This window comes from Aotus nancymaae, unplaced genomic scaffold (assembly GCF_030222135.1).
Source record: "Aotus nancymaae isolate 86718 unplaced genomic scaffold, 86718_ANA_hifiasm-v0.15.2.pri h1tg000108l, whole genome shotgun sequence".
Classification (NCBI taxonomy): domain Eukaryota; kingdom Metazoa; phylum Chordata; class Mammalia; order Primates; family Aotidae; genus Aotus; species Aotus nancymaae.
Window position 1 is genome coordinate 38,864,353 of NW_026988523.1, and position 16,941 is coordinate 38,881,293.

The 16,941-nt window shown below is 57.4% G+C and overlaps 2 protein-coding genes across 3 annotated transcripts; one reads left to right on the forward strand and one right to left on the reverse strand.

Annotated features, from left to right (window-relative positions):
- Positions 1–361: 361 nt before the first annotated feature.
- Positions 362–7,338, forward strand: KCNJ9 (potassium inwardly rectifying channel subfamily J member 9). The gene is made up of 2 exons (XM_021667372.2): positions 362–1,211; positions 3,815–7,338. Exons 1-2 carry the CDS (start codon positions 362–364, stop codon positions 4,144–4,146), a joined length of 1,182 nt encoding a protein of 393 aa, XP_021523047.2. The 3' UTR covers positions 4,147–7,338.
- Positions 7,339–8,142: 804 nt separating this feature from the next.
- On the reverse strand, positions 8,143–15,485 carry IGSF8 (immunoglobulin superfamily member 8). Of its 2 annotated transcripts, XM_012449687.3 has the most exons (7): positions 15,212–15,485; positions 11,654–12,031; positions 10,507–10,968; positions 9,728–10,135; positions 9,087–9,500; positions 8,613–8,743; positions 8,143–8,411 (listed from the first exon to the last, which is right to left on the reverse strand). In XM_012449687.3, the coding sequence occupies exons 1-6, from the start codon at positions 15,273–15,275 to the stop codon at positions 8,628–8,630; spliced, it is 1,842 nt and encodes a 613-aa protein (XP_012305110.1). In that variant the 5' UTR covers positions 15,276–15,485; the 3' UTR covers positions 8,143–8,411; positions 8,613–8,627. The 2 variants fall into 2 exon arrangements, with proteins under 2 accessions (XP_012305110.1, XP_012305109.1); XM_012449686.3 differs by lacking the exon at positions 8,143–8,411 and having other exon boundaries at positions 8,650–9,500; positions 15,212–15,275.
- Between the last annotated feature and the right edge of the window lie 1,456 nt (positions 15,486–16,941).

Sequence of the window (16,941 nt, forward strand, 5' to 3'; positions counted from 1 at the left end):
TCCACATGAAAATGAAAACCGTGTGGAACTCGCACAGTCCTATCCAGTTCAGTGCATTATTCCATCTGAGCCTCACAACTTTCTGAGCCTGGGGGGCAGTTAGGGCTGAATGTGTTATTCCCAGAAATAGAGGCCGGGAGACACGAAGGGACTCACCCAGGGCCCCCCAGGGCTGGGTGCTGGCCCCGATGTCCTCACCTCCCCATCTCCCGCGGGGCCGCTCATTCCGCAAACCTTTATTAAGCCCCTCCAGGACCCCCGACGCTGCCGAGGCGCCCCGCGACGCGCGGCGGGTGGCGGCTGCCCGGGCCCCGGGCGCCGCTCTCCAGGCGCCCGCCCCGCTCGCCCTGACGCGGCCGCCATGGCGCAGGAGAACGCGGCCTTCTCGCCCGGGCCGGAGGAGCAGCCGCGGCGCCGCGGCCGCCAGCGCTACGTGGAGAAGGACGGCCGGTGCAACGTGCAGCAGGGCAACGTGCGCGAGACGTACCGCTACCTGACCGACCTGTTCACCACGCTGGTGGACCTGCAGTGGCGCCTCAGCCTGCTGTTCTTCGTGCTGGCCTACGCGCTCACCTGGCTCTTCTTCGGCGCCATCTGGTGGCTGATCGCCTACGGCCGCGGCGACCTGGAGCACCTGGAGGACACCGCGTGGACGCCGTGCGTCAACAACCTCAACGGCTTCGTGGCCGCCTTCCTCTTCTCCATCGAGACCGAGACCACCATCGGCTACGGGCACCGCGTCATCACCGACCAGTGCCCCGAGGGCATCGTGCTGCTGCTGCTGCAGGCCATCCTGGGCTCCATGGTGAACGCCTTCATGGTGGGCTGCATGTTCGTCAAGATCTCGCAGCCCAACAAGCGCGCCGCCACGCTCGTCTTCTCCTCGCACGCCGTGGTGTCGCTGCGCGACGGGCGCCTCTGCCTCATGTTCCGCGTAGGCGACCTGCGCTCCTCGCACATCGTGGAGGCCTCCATCCGCGCCAAGCTCATCCGCTCGCGCCAGACGCTGGAGGGCGAGTTCATCCCGCTGCACCAGACCGACCTCAGCGTGGGCTTCGACACGGGCGACGACCGCCTCTTCCTGGTCTCGCCGCTCGTCATCAGCCACGAGATCGACGCCGCCAGCCCCTTCTGGGAGGCGTCGCGCCGCGCCCTAGAGAGGGACGACTTCGAGATCGTGGTCATCCTCGAGGGCATGGTGGAAGCCACGGGTGCGAGCGGGCCCGGAGAAGGGAGCGGGGCTGGCTGGGGGTGGGCAGGGCGGAGGAAGGCAGGGCGAGAAGAGGAGCCAGGGGAGATGGGGAGGATGGATGGAAGGGCTAGTGGAGGATGAGAGAGTGAGGTGAGACCGGGGTCGGGGATGGGGGTGGAACCGAGCAACTCTGCAGAAGGCCAAGAGAAAGCTTGGAGGAATTCTCCGAAATGGCGCTGGCGTGGGGCCCTGGGCCCAGAGGAATGTGTCACTTGGAATAGGGAGAGTAATCATAGCTAGCGCTCGCCCAGTACTCACCCTGTGTCATGCGCAGTTCCAAAGCACTTTCCACCTCTGAGTTCATTTCATCCTCACAAGAACCCTCTGAAGGTAACTTCTCGTTATTGCGCTCACTTTTCAGAGACGAGATTGCTCCAATGAGAAGTTAAGGAAATTGTCCACTTTCCTAAGCCAGCAAGTGCCCATGCCTAGATTGGACACAGGCAATGTGGCTTCAATGTTTAGACGTCCTGAGTTGGAAGGAGGGGTTAGGTGCAGGAGTTTTCTCACTGCAGCCCGTTTCAGGCCCCTGGAATTTGACGGTGAAGATTTTCCATTGCCTGAGTTATTTCTAGGCTGGCGCTTGAGGGGAGCTTAATATCTGGTCTGGCTTCTGCCTCGGTTTCCCAATTCATTCATTTCCACTGACAAGGGACATAGATGATGCTACCATTTCTAGCCCTTTTCCAAAAGGAACTGGCAACTCATCTGTGATGTCAGTAAGTCCAACCCAGATCTACACAGTGAAGGCTTTGGGAGCAGGTGGAAAAAGACCAGTGTTACAGGAGTTGTAAATGAGGTTACTTAGGACTTGAGAACTAGAGGATGGATGAGGGTGAGGAAACTGCGGGTGGAGAACCAAAGGCCCACTAGGGGGCGCCGAAGTCCCTGCCTCTGACGCCAGAGCTGCTGATGCTCCCTACCGGCTTCGCGGACAAGCTGGTGCCTTCAGATCCTTTCCCTGGCCCCTTTGCGCTGGCCCTCCGCTTCACATTCCAACCCCAGCTCTCCCTCACTGTTCCGCATTCCTGCTTCACCCCGACTCTTTCCCCTTCCCCCACTCACCCCGTTCCCTTTCCTCTTTCTCTCTCTCCAGCTGTCTCTCCTTTTTAGCCAGTATCTCAGGCAGGCCCCTCACCCTCCAGGGAAGTTCCTGCCCGGCCGTCTTTTCTATCTATACCCCGAGCCCTGCCCTCTCCTCCTTGAAGCCCTTCTCTCCCCAGTGTCCTTATGCCTCTTTTTCCTCTCTCCCACTGCATACTTCCTGTTCCAGCCTCACCGAAGAATACCAATGTCTCAGGGCCGGGCTTTGCGAGCTGACAGCCACCCTCTGGTTAGCTAATGTCCACTCTTCTGTTTCCCCTTGTTCCGAGATGGATGCGGGTTGGGGGAAGACCCTGTGGCAGGATGACAATGACCCTCCCTGAGGGATGCACCGACCCAACAAGAAGACAGGACACAGGCCTGGGGCAGGGAGGCCCAGGACAGAGGAGATAGGAATGGGAATCTGTCTGTTTTTCTAGAGAGATAAAGCTGGAAAGGATGGTAATATTTTGGGTGAGACAGTCAGGATTCAAAACGCTTTTGAACAGCAAGAATAATGAGCCAAAACCCAACAAGATGACATTTAAGAGGAATAAATATAAAATTCTACATTTAGGCTTTTAAAAAAAATCACTTATGTAAGCACAGCATGGAAGAGCACTGGTGAAAAAAGAACTGGGTGTTTTAGTTGGCTACAGGCTTGATGTCGTCGCAATGTGATGCAGCCTCCAAAATGATTATGTAATGTTATCCTGGGCCCTATTTGTGAACGCATCATGGCCAGAACAGAGAGATGGTGCAACCTCTGTTATGCATGGAGCAGGCCACAGTTGGAAAATTTACTACACTCAAAATGCTCTAGGGCCCTCCTTGGCCATTCTGGCTTGTAATCAAAAAGGTAGAATTTTGGAAAACCAGTTCAAATGAGAAATCGTGGAGGAAGCCAGGGATGTTAAGTCAAGAAGAGAAAACTTGAGGGAATCCTGAGACTCCTGTTTTCAGATATTCAAAGGACTGTAGTGGGAGGGGAATGAAGCCAAGGGGTGGAAATCCCAAGGGACAGGTTTTAGTTCTGTATAAAGAACAATCCAACTATGAGAGCTATCACACAAAGGGGTGGGCCCTTTCTGAGCTATCAGTCCTGGGAGGCAGTCAAGTACAAGCTAGATGCCCACTGTTAGAAATGCTCCTTTAGGGAGCCCTGTATGGAGTGAGAAGTTGAACTAGATGATCCCTAAGGTTCATTTCAAGGCTAAGCTTTTTTGATTGGCATCACCAAATGACAGGAGGGGATAAAAGAGCTGGAGATTAAGAGGAGTTGGGGCAAATGGAGAACAGGCGAGGGAGCAGGGTAAGAACAGGAGCTAGGAAGTGGGAGAAAATGGACTGGACCAAAGGGAAGTGGGAGCCCTTAGGGAAGGAATAGAAGGGAGGGTGCTGGGAGCAGGGTTGTGGAATGAGAGGCAGGAAAGAGAAGCATGGAGCCGGGATCCCCCTGACCCGTGCCCCTCCCCTCAGGAATGACATGCCAAGCGCGGAGCTCCTACCTGGTAGACGAGGTGCTGTGGGGCCACCGCTTCACGTCAGTGCTGACCCTGGAGGACGGCTTCTATGAGGTGGACTATGCCAGCTTTCATGAGACCTTTGAGGTGCCCACGCCTTCGTGCAGTGCTCGAGAGCTGGCAGAGGCTGCGGCCCGCCTTGATGCCCATCTCTACTGGTCCATCCCCAGCCGCCTGGATGAGAAGGTGGAGGAGGAAGGGGCGGGGGAGGGGGCGGGGGGGGAAGCTGGGGCTGACAAGGAGCAGAATGGCTGCCTGCCACCCCCAGAGACTGAGTCCAAGGTGTGACCAGCTCCCTCTGAACCACTGTGGCAGACCAGGGGCCAAACACAGGTACATGGGGAACTGCATCTCGGAGACAGAGGAGAAGGAGGAGGTAGGCAAAGCCCCTGGAAATGTGCTAAAGTTGGAAAGTCCCCGCTCCCCAGAAACTCAAGTCTAGGATACAGTATGGAAGGCAGGGGTCCTGATTTCAGGGAAATGGAGGGTGGGGACAGGTGAACTTACCGGTCTGTGTTTGACCTTCACATTTGTTCATGAGTAGATGGATGGACAGAAGGATGGACTTTTGGGGGTTGGATGGGAAGATGGTGGCGGATAAAGACAGCTGATAGATACATACCTGGACCAATAGACAGTTGGTCCACTCAGGGCTGCCACTAACTCGTAGAACACCTCTGTGCACATTCTAAAAAGGCACCCTATTCCTCCAGACAGATACAGTCCCAAACCAGGGTGCATGGCCTGGGGAGTAGAGTGTAGGATGGATTGCAGTCCCCGCTCACCTCTTCTGCCAGCCTCCCCACACGTGACACAACTGTCTAATGACATGGTAGGCCAAGCTAAAGTGAAGGAGAAAGGAGCTGGACCAAGACGGTCACATGAGGAGAGTGTCCTCCCAGCTCCACCCTCACCAGGATGAAGGGTTGCAAGGGGGCTCAGCAAGGAGTGAATGACCTTAGTCCTCAGGCTCAGGGAAGCAGGCAGAGGGGGTAGATGCCTGAGCTGGGGCCCTGGAGAGAGGCCTGGGAAAGAAAAACCAAGGGTGGCTATCTTCTGACAGCGGAGTGAGATCTTACAGGTATCCCACGCAGGCAGGAAGAGAGAGAGGTTCTGAGGAGGAAGGGCCAGGAAAGAGATCTAGAAAATGAATTCACTAGAGCTGGGACACAGGGAGCCCCTGGGAAAGCAGTTTGGTTTTGGGGCACAGTCATTCACATCACTGGGTGCCATGTGGGGTGGACATGCAAAAACCTGGTTCCTGTCCTCAAAATAAGGGGCACCTGGGAAAACAGAGGAGTCTACCTGTGGCAGCTGAACAAGGGATAATTCAAACTGACCACCTGTGCAGTCACGCGGAAGGTGGGAGAGTGTGGGTGAGCGTGGGTGATCAGAACGCTGGGGCCAGTGGAAGGCATGGGGAATATGTAAGTCAGCAGTTAGAAATCTTGAGTGTGCATCAGAGTCACCTGGAGAGCTTGTTAAAACACCAGTTTTTGGACTCCACTCTCAGGGTTTCTGACTCAATAGGTGGATACCAAAAATTTTCATTTCTAAGAAGTCCCCAGGTCATGCTGCTGCTGCTGCTGGACTAGGGACCAGACTTTGAGAACCTGGGCTCTTAGCAAAGACTTGGAGGTCATAGCAGGAGATGGGGCATAGAAGCTGAGGAGTAGATGCCGAGAAGAAGCTGAGGATCCTCACAGGAGCAGACAGAGACATGTGAAGGGTGGGGTTTTATGTGTGGGGAAGGGACCCTAAGTCCAGGCTGAAGAGTTTAACTTTGGGCCCAGGAACTCAGCCATCAGTGGAAACAGGGCAGTGACAAGTAGAGGGGGTGTCTGGAAGCTGAGCAGGCCAGACAGAGAGATGAAGCCATCAGACGGACTTGAGGGGATTCCCGGGGAGGTCGGTGGGGAGGTGGAGCAGGAAGGGTTTTTGGGGCAAAGGACAGAACCCCTTGTAGGACTAAAGGCAGGATTGAATGTGGGAGAAAATCTGAGAGAAGCAATAGGAGTCAGAACATCTGGAGGTATCTGCAGCCTGCTGTCAGCCCAGCTGGGCCACGGGGTCCCAAAGATGCATATTCTCACCCCACCTCCACCTGCTTCCTGGTCGAATCCCAGTCACCAGCGCAGCTTCCTGGATGGTGAGCGAGAACAATGGCAAGATGAGAGGGGCAGAGGGGACCTGAAGCTGGTGCCCTGGAGAAAAGCACAGGCCGAGGACAGCCCACCCTGGGACAGCCCCGCCCCCCACACAGCAGCACTGGCCCAGGAAGGACCTCCTCCCTTAGCCCTGACCACATTCCACTCCTGCCCTTTCATAAGTCTAAGCCCCCTCAGGAAAGCACTCCAGTCTTCTCTGTTCCAGGTTGGGCAGCCAGGGTCCTATGAGGCACAGCTAGGGTCTTATGGGGCACAGCCAGGGTCTTATGGGGCACAGCCAGGGTCATATGGGGCACAGCCAGGGTCATATGAAGCACAGCCAGGGTCCTATGAGGCACAGCTAGGGTCATATGGGGCACAGCTAGGGTCCTATGAGGCACAGCCAGGGTCCTATGAGGCACAGCTAGGGTCATATGGGGCACAGCCAGGGTCCTATGAGGCACAGCCAGGGTCCTATGAGGCACAGTCAGGGTCCTATGAGGCACAGCTAGGGTCATATGAGGCACAGCTAGGGTCCTATGAGGCACAGCCAGGGTCATATGGGGCACAGCCAGGGTCCTATGAGGCACAGCTAGGGTCCTATGAGGCACAGCTAGGGTCCTATGAGGCACAGCCAGGGTCCTATGAGGCACAGCCAGGGTCCTATGAGGCACAGCTAGGGTCCTATGAGGCACAGCTAGGGTCCTATGAGGCACAGCTAGGGTCCTATGAGGCACAGCCAGGGTCCTGTGGGTCCTCTGGAAGCAAGAAAGGTGGCCAAGGAGGGAGCCTAGGCAGCTTGGGTGCACTCAGAAAGGACCCAAGTCCCAGTCTCTTCCTTTCAAAGCATGGACATCTTTGCCTCAGGTCACAGGGCCACCGGGGTCCCATCATCAAAGATGAGATTCCTGAACCCTGGCATCACCTGGTCCCCTAAGAACAGATGTTGAGGTGGGGAATGGGATTCATTTGGGTTTCAGTAAAACAGGGGAGTCTGGACAAGACAGGGTGGGCTACTTTGTATCCACATACACGCACTCACACAGGAGCCAACCCATTGCAACCGGACAAGCAAAGAAACTGAGACTGGAAAGGCCCCTCCTGCCCCCTGAAGTCACTGAGACCCTGCCACACCTCTCCTTGCCACTGTCACCACTCAGGGCACCACTGTATAGTGTGACAAGTCAGGAGACCTAGGTCCCAGTCCTGACACTGTCACTAATTAGCTCTATGACTCTGGGCAAATCACATCTCTGGGCCTCAGTTTCCTCATCTGTAAAAATGACACTTAGCAAACTCGTAATGCTCAATAAATGTTTAAATAACAACTGAAGGAGGCCTCTTAAGGTGCCGTGCAGGTAAGAACTTTAGGATCAGAGAATCCTTAGGCAAGAAAATTCATGAATCTCCTGGGGCACTGGAGGAGAGGTGAAGCTGAAGGGTGGGATGGAGGAAACCCCAGGGTGTGTACAGGCAGGTGAGGCAAGTATGTGCGGGTATAGCGGGTACATGCGGGCAGTGGGTATATGCAGGTACAGTGAGTAGATACGGGTGCAGTGGCCCTGGGGACACACAGGCCCTCCCGTGACTGCCTGTCATCCCAGCCTGAGTATCAGCTGCGTGCTGAGGCTTCTGTTCTGCTGCTGTCAGTCAGAAGGAACAAGAATTGCAGCCCCAGGGCCTAGTGGGAGGAGTCAGGTCCAAGACTAGCCTGACCGGGAGAATGAGACCTAGTGGGAGAAGTCAGGTCCAAGACTAGCCTGACTGGGAGAATGAGAGGGGAAGAGTGAGGTGAAGTCTGGGGAGCTCAGAAAAGGCCCTGCTCCTGGAAGCCCATGCCCTATAACATGGGAGAAGCCGGGAAGGGGGGACCATAGGCAGCTGGAACCTGTCCTCTATGCTTTCCTCCCCAAGCAGGAGTCGAATCAGGCACTGCCTCAGCGCTGACAGTTCAGGCAGCAGATGGAACCCAGGTGTCCCCTCCTGGGGTGGGTGGCATGGCCCACGGAGGCCAGATGGTGTTTGTGGTGGGAAGAGAGGCCTGGGTCGTTCAGAATAGGTTGTCAACCCCCAACCACCTCCCTGCTACACACCCTGAGCCTTTTACAGTCTCATGGTAGGGAAGACACAGTCAAGCCTACTTTTTAGAAAACAAGTTTATTCACATTTTAGAAAAACTAATTCCAGGACAGGGAATGGTCTCCCTATAGGATGCCTATGAGATCAAGAACAGAAGGCCAGAGGGAGGGTTTGGGAGGGAAGGAGTGAGGAAGGGGAGCCGTGTCTCCCATTCTGGGTGGGGGGAGGTCAAATAAATTAAAGGAAGAGTGGACCCAGGGAGAGGGTGTCCAGGCAACCAGAGGAGGGCTTGGAGCTGGGCTGGAAGACAGTCGACATCTGCAAGACCTGAAAAGGGCGCCGGGCGTGGGCTAAGGACACAGAGCCCTGAGTGAAGGGGCTCCCTCCTGGCTCCCACCCCTTAACAGAGCCCTGTGGATCTGAGCTGCCTACTCCTCCTCCAGGTGGGGCCTGGGAGGGAGCAGCCTGGTTCAGGACTTGGGGGTGGAAGCCCAATGGAGACAAGGTCGGGGGGTTCTTTTCCCTCACCTGGGGAGTGAGAGATCACCGTTTTCGAAGCCTCTTCATGAAGCAGCAAGTGATGGTACCAAGGACAGTGGCACCAGTGACCAGGGCCACTGCTGTACCCACCAGCAGAGGCACAAATAGGGTGTCCAGGGCTGGGGGAGAGAGGATGACTGTTCAGAAAGGATGCCATCATCCTCCACCCATCCCACATGCCTCCAGAACTTTCCCCATCAAGTTCTCTGGCCCCACCTCCTCCATTCACAGACACCCCTATCCCTGCCCACAGCCTGTCCCTCAGGATGCAAGTCAGCAGCAACCACAGAGGACCCTACACAGTTGGGCACTGCAGGGCTGGAAGCTGGATATGTTGAGACTTCATGTGACATGATGTGGAGGAAAAAGACAGTGGCAGGAGGGTCAGAAGATGGGCAGGGAAGACTAGGGGCAGGGGCCAGGAGGGAGGCAGAGTGAGGAGGGTAGAGGGGTGCCACTCACCATGCATGTAGGGGTAGACTGTGACAGGCCCTGAGCGGGCACTGCCCGCTTGGTACCAGCTGTAGTCAGCATGCTGCACCCAGGCACTGGGGGCACAGTGGTACACACCTTCATCCTCGGGCCCCAAGCTGTGTAGTCTCAGCCGATGGCTTCGGGGCCCTACCAGCTCCACGCTGACAGGGCCTCCTCCGGGCCGGACTCCCAGCTCTGCCACACCATCCTGGCCCACGCCACCCACCAGCTGGGCAGGGACAGAGCTGAGCTCTCCGTCCTCTGATCGCTCCACCCACCAGCTGGCGGCCAGCCGTAGTCCTGGGGGTCCACCCCGCACAGAGATGTTGCACAGCAGGGAGGCGGTCTCCCCCCGGTACACCGTGCCTCCTGCTAGCCACGCCACAGCCTCCAGCACCACACCTGCAGAACACAGGACATGGGGCCAGACGGTGCAGGGCCAGGGACCATGGGGGCGAGGGCTGCTGACAAGCACCGCCCCAGGAAACTCAGGGTATTCCTACAATATTGGTAGAAGAGGAGCATGAGGTGCGGCATGCAAGCAGCTGATAGAAGGGAGGGGACGTGGAAATAAAAGGAAAATGGGTCTACAATCCTTGAACCCTGTCCAGGGCCCAGCCCCGTCTCACCTTCCTCCCGCACGTGCACAGGGAGAGGCCGGGAACGGGCACTGGCTGCTTCACGAAGCCGGGTCCCAGACCCACGAACATAGGCTTTGGCGAGGCAGCGGTAGGTGCCCGCATCACCAGGCCTGGCAGCCTCTAGCCGTAGCCGGTATGTTCTGGATGCCACCTTCTCCATGGCGATGTGTCGGCCCTCATAGCCAGGGCCCAGGCTGCCCACACCCTCTGTGTCCAGCTGGGCTACCAGGCGGCCAGGCCCCGGTGCCCCTGCAGGTGCCATCTCCCAACCCACAGAGTACGCAGCATGACGGCCTGCGGGGGGGAGTGCCCCTGACACGTTGCACAGCAGTTCCAAGGGCTCCCCTGGGCCGATCCGACGTTCGCCAGGCCCCACTGTCACTGCCAGCTGGCTGGCTGAAACACAGGAAGGGGAAGAGGTGTCACAGAGGCAGGAGGGGACAAGAGGCACCTGATTCCCCAATTCCGTGTTTTCTCCTTGACAGCAGCAGCTTCAAAGCTTCCTGTCCGCCCCTCACTGGGTATGACCATCTTTCTACTCGGGGGCTTGAATCTCACCCCTCAGCCATGGCCCTCCTAACTCTATAACCAATTACTGAGCAGAGAAAACTCATCAAGGGCAGAGCGGGAAGCAATGCTAACAGGGCTGATCACTCTAGAAGATAAGTTCCTTGGAGTCAGATGACGACTATCTGGTACCCCCTGTGGCCACAGTGCCCACCAGAATACTGTCCCTCCCAGCTCCCACAGTGGGATGTGGCACTTACACAGTGTCTGCACGTCCACGTGGGCCAGGACAGTCCTTTTCTCTGCAATCTGGGCCCAGCTGCCATCAGGATCCTGAATCCACTCAGCGGCAGTGCAGTGGTAGGTGCCTGCGTCCCCTGCCTGGGCACCTCCTACCACCATGCGGTACCGATCACTCCCTTCCTTACCCAGACGAAGCTCCCCTGCAGCCAGTCGCTCAGCATAGGGAGCTCCAGCCTCCACGGCCAAGTCTGACCGGATTCCCACCACTTCCTGCAGAGTTGCTCGCCCAACTGGCACCTCAGGCACAGATCGCCCAAAGGATACTGCCAGGTGTGTGTGCTTCTGTGTGCTTGTCCTCGCTAGGCAGCCCAGTGCCAGCTCCTGCCCCTCATGCACCGTCACGCGTGGGGGTGAGGTTGGGGCCTGGCGGCCTCGGGGTCCTGGGGGGGCAGCAGATACCTGTAGGACATCTGGAAGAACTGGAGAAAACAGCTGGAGTGAGGGAGGGCTGGGAGCTGGCAGCCCTTGTTACTGTTTCCTGTGTATGGCCTATCTCCCTAAATAGACTGTGAGCTCCCAGCAGGCAAAGATCGCATGTTGTATTATTTCTTCTGTAACTCAGTGGTGCCAAGCTCAGTGCTGGGCATATCACAGGCGCTCAATAAATACTTGCTGAATTTCAAAGAACCAGCCCATTGCCTTCTCACCCTTACGTTCAAGACTGACCCCTGTTTGAAATATCAAGAAAAGCAGCTTTGTCTTCCTTCTCCAGGAGACAAAGAAACTTAAGAGAGTGAGAATGTCACATGGTCTAACTCCTTCCCTAACTACGCTGTTTCTCAGATCTGGGTCCTGTACTGTCCAGGAGTAGAGTCTATTCAACCCATCAGTCTTCCTCATTCTTGGGAATGGAAAGGGGACTGGATGGCTCTTCTTCCAGAAGGGGGCTTGATATGATCAGAAGAGCACTGGCCTGGAGTGAGGAAATCTGGGTTTGAGTCCCACACCAGCCACTGAGTTATTGGGTGACTTTGTGCAAGTCACTTAACCTCTCTGGGCCTCAAGTTCCTTGGCTACAAAACCTAAGGGGCAGTTAGATAGGTCACTTGTGTCCCTCCTGCCTTGAGAGGGTGTGTGGCCCCACCCCGTTCCAGAGCCTAGTACCTCTCAGCTCCACCTTGCCACTGTAGCTGCCCAGGTAGCGGGTATCAGTGGAGGGGGTGTGGCACTCATAAATGCCAGCATCCTGGGCCTGCAGACGGGCAATCTTGAGCACCGCGACGTCCCCTTGTAGGCGCTGCACCTGCACCTCACCCGCCAGCACTCGGGGCTTGAAGATCGCATAGGAGAACTGGGCATCCTTGGTACTGACAATACTGAGAGCAGTATCCGGGGCCTCGGGCCTGTACAGGAACCACTCAAAGTTCTGCTGGGCAGGGCCCTCATATTCAGTCACATTGCAGGAGATGGAGACAGCTGTTCCAGCCACGCGGTACAAGGGCCCTTCGGGGACCAGCACCTGCCGGGCCCAGCATCCCATTCCTGTAGGGAAAGGCAAAAGGAGTTGGAGATGCCTGGTTCCCTATTCTATGCCCTCTGCCACCACAAGCACCATTCTTGACGTCTGCCTATAAAAGGAAAGGAGACCTGGGAAAGTCGGTCCACAGCTTGGACCCTGTTCTGAGAACAGGAAACGGATGCTGGGATATAAGACACCTGGGTCTCAAGGAGGTGGTATAGGCCCAGGATTGCCTTGGCACCCAGATGCATCCCATTTCTGGCAGACTAGAAGCAGAGCGCCTGAAGGCAGAAAGGAGTCCATCTGATTCCTGACCTAACCAGGCCTTGGTTCCAACTGAACCTTGATCTGTCCCTGCCATTCACCTACCTCCATGTCTACCATTCCTTCCTCCTGGTCAGGGAAGCCTTCTGGCTGGGGGGTTCTGAGACTACATGTCCCCTCCTTTGCTTGAGGGGAGCTGGCAGTCTTGCTCAGAAGGGCTAGTTGGCTCAGCTGTGTCACCTGGGCCAGACAATGGAGCCAGTGGCCCTAGCTGGAAAGGGCACAGAGCCAGTCAGTTCTCACCACACAATGCCCTCCCCCCTCCAGCTGTGCCATGAGCTCACTGCTTCTCTCACCCTGCAGGGCTGCCCAGGCAGCTGGGGCTTCGGGGGAAGATCCAGACTCTGTCCTGGCACTGGGGGCAGAAGATCCCCTCCTCCAGTGCCTGCCAACCTTCCTGGCTAGCCCAGCAGACACACAAGGCGCCTGCCCCAGTTCCTTAACAAAGCATTCATTTGCATATGGTATGCATTCATTTACATATATGGCTCTCTTTCTGTAGGGAGGCACTAAATCACCAGCTGCCCCTTCTCATCTCTCCCATCAGAAAGGTCAAACCTCTCTTCTTCAGCCTATTCCACCCCTATGCCCAACCCTACCCTAGCAGATACTCCTGGCAGCCTTGGAGGGCTGAGTTCCTCCCTTCTCTCCTTCCAGAGCTCCCACTAGATAAGATCACAGAACCTCAGAAGGTAAGAAGGGCTAGGCCACTCCTCCCCACCTCTCCCCATTTTACAGATGAGAAAGGTGAGGCAGGAAAAGTATAATATCTTAGCCAAGATCCTGCTCTCCCTAGGTGGCTTCCACATACTCCTCCAGAGGGGCAAAACCAGGGAGGAAGATGGGGAAACTCCAAGGTCAGGCCTGAAGGGAGTGACCTCACCAACCACAGTGTCACTTTTAGGTCTCTCAGGGGGATATCCAAAGCCTTTCTGTAGGGGCTAGAGGAAAATGCCCAGGAGTCTGTGGTCAAACTCTGCCCTCCAGCTTCTCTAGAACAGCTCCTCTGAACTTCCCCACCACTGCTGCTGGGCTCCTAGCCCCTTCCTTCTTCCTCTGGCTGAGTCACAGGGAGAACTCATGGTCTGTTGATAGGGGCACAGGCTAGGAGTCAGGAAGTGGGATTCCAGCACCATCCCCATGCCCAGCTGTGTGGCCTGGGATCCAGTCTCCTTCTCTCCTAGGCCTCAGTTTCCACACTGGAGGTGAACTAAGAGCTCCAGCTCTGACCGTGAGTGAGTGATTGCGTATGTGACTCAGGAGAGCCCTGCCTCAGGCCAGGCAAGTTTCATAATCAGGGTGATGGTAGAGACAGTCAAGCTGACACCTTCCCTGGCTGCCTCCCGGCTGACTGCTCAGAAGGCCCCCTCCCATCTTCCTGGCTCCACAACTGCTGATGCTTGGAGATCCCCATGGGAAAGTCACCCCACAGCCTTAGGAAATCAGTTGCCACACAGCTCTCTCTTCCCTCCTCTGTGTTAGTCACAGCAAGGAAAGGGAGAGCAAAGAGGCCTGCTTTGGAATCAGATCTGTGTTCAAATCATAGCCCCAATACTCACTAAATGTGCTCTCTGGGGCAAGTTACTTCATTTTCCTCATTTGGGAAATGAATGTAAGGTTCCCAAGAGCAGTGGGTGCTTAGACCTCTGCGTGTTCCTCTTTCAACCACAGGCCAGCATTTCCCCGTCTCCCTGGGCTCCTCCCTGCTCCATGCTGCCCATTGGGGAAAACACACCAAGTGCTAGGCAACCAGCCCCACAGCACCTTCCTCTCTGTACATTCTGCTGTTATCTGCCCAGGGACCAAGGAGAGGACTCATGGTAGCCCTGCAGGGCCCAGGGACCTGCAGCAGGGGAAGGCTTTGCTTGATGCCACTGTGGAGCTCTGGTCTAGAAGCAGGCAGCTGGGGCTACCTTCAGCCTCTGCCTTGACGACAGCAGCTCTGAAGTCACCATCCCCACCCCCACACTTCATTCTCATTTCAAGGGCTTCAGTCTCATCAACATCTGTACCGGCAGTTTCACTGTCCCCACACCACACTCTCCCCCAGACCACCGCCTACAGGGAGCCCTCCAGTTCAGGCCAAAAACAATTCCACTGTCATTACCCCATGCATCCATGCAAGGCTGGCCCAGAACGGCCCACCATGAACACCCACCACAGCAGACACAAGGTGCTTGGAGATCCCAGGATCGGTCTCCATGGAACCTGGTTTCTCCTGAGCCAAGGAAGCTGGAACTAAGCGGTTGTGAAAACTGATGGGTGGCTGCAGAGTCAAGTGCCACTTGGGAGAGAGGAAGAAGGGCAAAGAGGGACCCAGCCCAGGGTGGAGATGGGGGCGATAGAGGGAACCGTTCCCAGCCTCAGTTGATGAAGTGTGTGAAGCGCAATTGGGGGAGACTTCCTACAAAGATCGTGGGCAGAACTGGCCTCTGGGCCTCCAGCCAACTCTGGGGCAATTACGAAGCTGGGCAGGCACTGCCCACGCAGGGCGCGCACCCAAGGCCAGGCCTGGAGCTGAGTGTGGGGCAGAAAGGAGTGGCAGCGTTTGGTGCACTGACCCCAGGAGGTGGGTATACTAGCTGAGAAGTGGGACCTGCCCCAGGAGGCTACGCAGTGCCTGGTGGAGCACCTTAGTGGGTCCTCCCTGTGCCCCAGTCCCTGACTTAGAGCTGGGGAGCCTGCACTCCTCCCAAGACTGGCTCGGCGGGCAGCCACAAAGCGCAGCTGCCCGCCGGTCCCGGGGAGGCTGGAGGCACCCATGACGGAGAAGGAGGATGTGAGGAGCCCCGAAAAGCTCGGGAGGCAGGTTGGTCTGGGTGCTGGGCGGCAGGCACCTGCCCGGCGGGGCCGGGAACCGGAACCGGGGCCTGGCTTACCTAGCATTAGCAGCAGCAGCAGCGGCGGCGACGGCGGCAGCAGCGTGGGCCTGAGGGCGCCCATCCTGCGCGGCCAGCTCTGGGGAGGCTCCGGGGGGTGGCGCGGGTTCTGGGGGACCGGGGGGGCCGGGGGCGCATGCCCAGGTCGGGGGCAGGAAGCGGGGCAGCGAGGCGTGGGTGCGCCGAGCTAGCTGAGCGGGAGCTGCCGAATCCCCTCCCTCCGCCCCTCCCGTTGTTTTCCCTCCAGCCCTTGGCAGTTCTGAGACCATTCTCGCCCCGGCCCCCCTTCGCCGGCCCGCCCCGGCCCCGCCCCTTCCCCCGCCCCGTGCAGGCCCGCCCCGCCCCAGACCCAGCCCTGGCCCTGCCCGCCCCACCCCGCCAGACTCCGGCCTTTGCTCCGCACCTGGCCTCGGCCCCGCCCCTCCTCTCTAGACTCACCTTTGCCTCTTATCGAGTCCCAGCCCCGCCCCGGCCCCGCCCCGCCCTGCCCCGCAAGACTCCAGCCCTGGCTCCGCCCCGAGCCCCGGCCCAGCCCCAGTTCCGGCCCCTCTCCCGCCCCACCCGACCAGGACTACTGTCGGACTCCAATCCTGGCTCCGCCCCGGGCCCCGGCCCCGCTCCAGTCCCAAGCCCCGCCCCCTCCCCGTCCCACCAGGGCTAACGCCAGCCCCCAATCCTGGCTCCGCCCCGGGCCCCGGCCCCGCTCCAGTCCCAAGCCCCGCCCCCTCCCCGTCCCACCAAGGCTAACGCCAGCCCCCAGGACCCCGCCCCCGGCCCTGGCTCCGCCCCAGGCCCCCGCACCAGTGAGCTAACTGCACTCGGCTCATTGAAATTCCCACCCACCCTCCCACAGAGCGCACCCGACCCCGCACCTGCCAGTCTTTCCTGGAGAATTGGGTGCAGGGGCCCTGGGATTGGCGAGGTGACTGTGGCCACGCATTTAGAATTCAGTTATTTGCTCTGAGCCACAGTCCTGGCTGCAAACCCTGTAGCGGTGGGCGGAACCCAGGAGTTCCCGAACGCGAAGGGTTTGAGCTGAAGGGCGCTTCCGGAATCCAGAAGGTCACTGGAGACCTTTTTTCACCCATTTAGAGGGCAAAACCAAAAGGAAAATGGATTAGGAGAGGAGGCCGTCCAGGCGACGTCATTTCTTGATTGGGTGATGCTGGCCCATTGCCTAACCTCCTTCAACTTCAGTTTTTTCCTCTCCTCTGCAAATTGAATTGAGGTTGATCACATCACCCAAAGGGTTATTGTGATGATTAATGGAGGAATGTACATAAAGTGTTTGGCACAGGAAACTAATATGAAATAGGAGATAAATAAAGATTATTTTGTTTTAGGTTTTGAATTATTATTTGAACTGTTTCCTAAGAGGATTAGTTTAGATCTAGTTTAGACCTGGTGTTTAGGTGAAGGAGTCTCTATGTTCAGTGACAGTGAGAAGAGATGAACAGTGCTCTCTTCTGGAAGGGGTGGGGCTTGCCCTGGAGATGGGAGAATGGAGGAGGCACCCTTCCCAGGTGCTCTGTCTCTCCTGAACTATCAAGGTGGGGAGCGGGGAGGGGCAGGAAGGATGAGGCCAGAATAGGGAGAAGAGACAGCCAGGTTTGCAAAGCCAAGGCTGTCAAAGTGGCTGTCAGTGGGAGGTGACCCCAAAGCCCATTTAGCACCCTCAACCCTCCAACCCCCTCCTTGTCCCCTCTCATCCCCCTTCCCTCCCACTCACT